Source organism: Lepus europaeus, chromosome 8, assembly GCF_033115175.1.
Source record: "Lepus europaeus isolate LE1 chromosome 8, mLepTim1.pri, whole genome shotgun sequence".
Classification (NCBI taxonomy): domain Eukaryota; kingdom Metazoa; phylum Chordata; class Mammalia; order Lagomorpha; family Leporidae; genus Lepus; species Lepus europaeus.
Window position 1 is genome coordinate 94,079,963 of NC_084834.1, and position 4,845 is coordinate 94,084,807.

At 48.3% G+C, this 4,845-nt stretch overlaps 1 protein-coding gene across 1 annotated transcript in view; it reads right to left on the reverse strand.

The window, feature by feature from the left end:
- Nucleotides 1–557: 557 nt before the first annotated feature.
- The window catches only part of SLC10A6 (solute carrier family 10 member 6), a 25,615-nt gene continuing 21,327 nt past the window's right edge, over nt 558–4,845 (reverse strand). Inside the window, exons 5-6 of the mRNA XM_062198543.1 lie at nt 4,584–4,741; nt 558–3,132 (exon numbers count right to left, since the gene is read on the reverse strand). Of these exons, the coding sequence (XP_062054527.1) occupies nt 2,858–3,132; nt 4,584–4,741 (433 nt within the window). The 3' untranslated portion in view covers nt 558–2,857. The remainder of the gene's footprint in view (nt 3,133–4,583; nt 4,742–4,845) is intronic.

Here is a 4,845-nt window from a genome sequence, read left to right on the forward strand (position 1 = left end):
AAAGAAGAAAACCTGCCTCTAAACACACAGTGTACTAGCCCAGTGCGAGGGAATACAGGTCCGAAACATACAGCAGCGCAGTCATCACTGTGAATTTCCAGCCCAACTTCCGGTGCTGGGCAGGTCAGCAGCCCAGCAGGGCAGCCCTCCTTCCCTCAGTTTCTAGGAGCTGTGGCTAATGGAAGTCCCAGAGTTGGCACACGGCTTCCAGGGTCGTCTGGGGAATCGTCTCGGTTCCCCCAGCCTGAGGGGGAACGAGCAGGGAGGAGCACCTGCTGGGAGCATCTTTGGAGAGGTTTGATGAGCCAGCAGCAACCAGCCTAATAATGGCCCTAGAATACCAGGAAGCTGGAAACTGAGCAGCTGTTTCCTTACGCCAGCTCTGTGCTATAGAAGGGGAAGCACAAATCATGGCCTAAGATAGCTATAAAATGGAACGAAAGCTGCAGATTCTGACAGGATGGTGTCTCAACATGGTTCTGTGCATTGTAGAATTAGAAACATTTTATTCCAAAATCAAAACTTCGGTGGATGTCATTAAGAGAGACATTCCTGAATTGTCATGAGAAACAGGAGAGAAGTGGCAGGTAGACAAGATCACTTTCCTTCCACCTGTGGTCCTAGAGGACCTGCCAAATCCGTGGCTTTGCAAACGACCAGTTGTCCATATGTAACATGCCAAGTCCAAGGAAGTAAAAGAGCAGTTTGCCCAGCTAACTTCCAGGCATAGATGCACAGAAAGTGCAAGAATATGTTTTCATGTTATGTTACTCAGAAATTTTCAGTTTTACCTTGTAAACATGGAGATTGACAAATTATGGGCTGTCCTAGATGATATGTTAAAGCCAATCTAAATTTTAATGTCTCAATTTAGGATTGTGTTAGACTGTAAATAACCAAAACCAGTACCACTCTGGGTTACACAAACTAGAGGTTTATTTTCTCCCTTAAGAAAACCAGTTCAGAAGTAGGTAGTTGCTATGATTGATTGTGCAGCTCAACAATGTCAACAACGGCATAATTATCCTGGCCTCTCCTTCATGGGGTGGAAATGGTTGCTGCAGCTGCAGCTATTACATCTGAATTCCAGAAAGGAAACAGGAATTGATCAGGAGAAAGGGCCCATCAGCACCTAGAACAAGAGAGCAAAAATTCCAGAAGTCCCTAGCACAGTTCTGCTTCCTTCTTATTAGCAAGAACTGTGTTACATGTCCACCTCCAGCTTCAGTAATTTTTTTATTTTTTATTTTTTTGACAGGCAGAGTGGATAGTGAGAGAGAGAGGTCTTCCTTTGCCGTTGGTTCACCCTCCAATGGCCGCCGCGGCTGGCACGCTGCGACCGGCGCACCACGCTGATCCAATGGCAAGAGCCAGGTGCTTCTCCTGGTCTCCCATGCGGGTGCAGGGCCCAAGCACTTGGGCCATCCTCCACTGCCTTCCCGGGCCATAGCAGAGAGCTGGCCTGGAAGAGGGGCAACCGGGATAGAATCCGGTGCCCCAACTGGGACTAGAACCCGATGTGCCAGCGCTGCAGGTGGAGGATTAGCCTAGTGAGCCACGGCGCCGGCCTCAAGTTATTTTTAGCTAGACATAGCTCCTTGAGGGCAGGAGCCTTTACTGCCTTGTTACTGCTGTGTGTCCCCTGTGCTTGTGCACAGCGCAGACAAGCGTCTCGACCCACAGCACTCATCGGATGGGGAAATGGGCAGCAGCCGCTGAGAATGAAGCTGCATTGTTCTTTTCCATATGAAGACTGACTGTGCCTCCAACAGGGTTCCTTCCCTACCACCACACAGGCTTTGTGTTGCTGTGACAATACAACCACCGTTGTCACTGGGGAAGACTGACACCGTCATGAGGCGCTCAGTCTCAGACAGGATGTCTTCTCACACACTTCAGAACTGAAAAATGAGAACAGATACCGAAAGGAACCGGAGTCCCAACAAACACACCCTGTAGGTGGTTACGGGACAAAGTGATAGTCACATTCACATAGAGAACACAGGCGATTCCACAGATGATGCTGGAATAATGACCCATAAGAAAAAAATTCTAACAGCCATACTGAAAGATAAATTCAACAGTGGAATGAACGTGCATAGGCAGCCCAGGAAAGTTACAGGAAAACATCTTTAATGATGTCGCAAGAGAGGAAGATGGCTTTTACCCACTGCCAGGCTGGTGGACTGCATGGGAAGACACGGACAACACCAGCTGGTACAGCTGTGGAAGCCGCTGCCTGCTCCCGCTGGTGCAGGGCGAGCTGTCTGAATGCCATGATGACAGGCTGCTTAGGTAATGACAGCCCCTGCGGCCCGTGCAGTATTTGGGGCAGCCACTGTCTGGAAGAATGAGGTAGACCAGTGCAGACTGACGCACAAAGCTGCCCTCTATACAGCTTGTCACCAAGCAACCTGCAAAACGCCACTGATACACCTCGTGGTTTTCAGCTGATGCAGTGCAGACCACTCTCTAGCGAGTGGAAATGCAAGGCCTTGGCTGTTTAACTTCACGCGCTCTGCGGATGCTCTCAGCTTGTACTACAGCTATCATCAAGGGGTTCCTATTCCTTTACTGATAGCACTCCTTGGCGAGAGGGGCCTCACTCTGCATTAAAAGCTCTGTGCGTCCTCCCCAGTGCTCCAAAGGACCCGCCGCGCCCGGCCTCTCCTGCAGAGTCCTGACTCCCGTTCTCCGAGTGAATCCACAGCGTGAGGCCGGCTTCAAGCAACACACGGTGCTGCCGCGGCCTGTGAGCCTCCGAAAGAACTTCCTTGACAAGGGATCCCATCGCCATGCACGATCCGCACCAAAATTAAACAGGCTCTGACATGCGCACTGACGGGGCTCACGGGCCCTACCAGTGAGATTCGTGCCTCTGCCCGGCCCCGCCTTTACTGGCCGCCGGAGACAGCGGAGCAGCCAGGCCCGCAGGTGCGCACTGTTCCCCGGAGGCCACGTGGCCATCGGTTGGCCCTGACGGCCCCAGAGCTCCAGCAGCTTCTTCTTTCACCTCCAAGAAGGCTCTGGTCTCTTTGGGAGACGTGGATCTCTGCTTGGGGCAGCCTTCAACGTGCTCCGGGTCCCTCCTCCTCTGCTTGTTCTTCAGTCTCCTCTTATAGGTCTGATAGGCTGGGTTGGAACACACAGGGATGGACAATCTCTTAGCCAGGGGTGTAACTTGATAGCAACATTTATTTCTCCTTACATTGGGGGTTTGTTTGCTTTGCAACATACATGCATGAATACGCAGGAAGAAGAGGAAGGGAAGAAACTGAATGAATCTGTGATTCAGAATGGCTCCTTCTGTCCGGAATGGACCATTTGTGATTGATCCTCGACCCCCGGTCACTGACAGCGCGGTCAGTAGGAGGGTTTGCCATGGCGGGCACTCCCCTGCGACCTGGGATGGAGCAGGAATGGCTTCCCCTGTCTGTCTCACCAGGAAAAGGAATTCAAAGTTGAATCAAAGACCAGGAGGTTTGTTCTTATAGGATTTCCCTTATCGCAAGGGACAACTACACCCCAACAACTCCTGCCATTGTTTTAGTAACTGGTATATTCGTAGTCAGTAGAGATTAACTATCATCCATATAGAATCTGTTGTATCCATGATCCCAAGCCTTATTCAGAGCCTGTCCCTTAACAACAGAAAAATGTACAATGGCCAGGATTTGTGTGTGTGTGTGTGTGTACATTGGTAGGAGTATATATGTATACATTTTTAATTTACCTTCTGTGAACCTACATATGATATATGCATCATTATATTGATAAGTAAATATATATATATAATTTGTGTATATAGAGAGAGGGAATTTCAATATTTGTATATGCATTATATTTTGTACTTGAAAATTTTTCACAGTCATTCAGCACAAGTCTTGGTCACAGAAACACTCAAATAACTTGGTATTCAGAAGACCTCAAGGGTGTTAATAAGACTAAATAAATGCTTATTTTTAAAGATGACTACCTGTGGAGACCTTGTCTTAACAAGATTTTGAATCTAAGTTCTGATAGCGCATTGGTTTTTGTGAAACATACTTCTTTATAATCATAAACTTGCCTTCAGATGATTCTACATTTTGTAAATTTTTATTTATTTTCATTTTATGTGGAAGGCAGACAGGGACAGAGATTGTCCATCTGCTGGTTCACCCCCAGATGATCACAACAGGCAAGACTGGAGCAGGCTAAAGCCAACAGCCTGCAACTCAATCTAGGTCTCCTGTGTGAGTGGCCGGGACCCAAGTACTTGCACCATCACCTGCTGCCTTCCTGCATTAGCAGGAAGCTGGAATCAGAAGCAGAGCAAGGACTCAAACCCAAAGACTGCTGTGTGGTGTGGGAGTCTAAGAGGCACCTAAACCGTCATGCCAAATGGCTGCCCTGGTTTGTTACATATCCTGTGAAACTTCCATTCGCGTCAGAGTATTCCATTTATGTGCTTTATTGGCTCCAGAAATGTCAGATGAGAAGTGTGTCACAGAGGAAGCACATGCAAGGTTGGGTTGAACAAGGAGCCATTAAGTTGGGTTGGCCAATTTCCAGTCAACTCTACCCAATGGGAGTTCACCTACCTGCAACTATGAGAAATCCATCCAACAGCTGGAAGAGTCCATAGGCCAATGGGAAGCTAAACATCTGGACCAAGTACTCAGCAGTGAAAGACAGCTGGAGCATGGTGATGCACATCTGAATATTCTGAGCTCCCGTTTCCAAGGAAATTGTCCTGCACCTACCGATGAAAGAGTTGTCAAGAGTTACAGACTAGCAACAGCACTATTCTTAACCTTCTTTCATGTGCAGTCATAACCCTATGTTATGAGCATAGGCCACTAA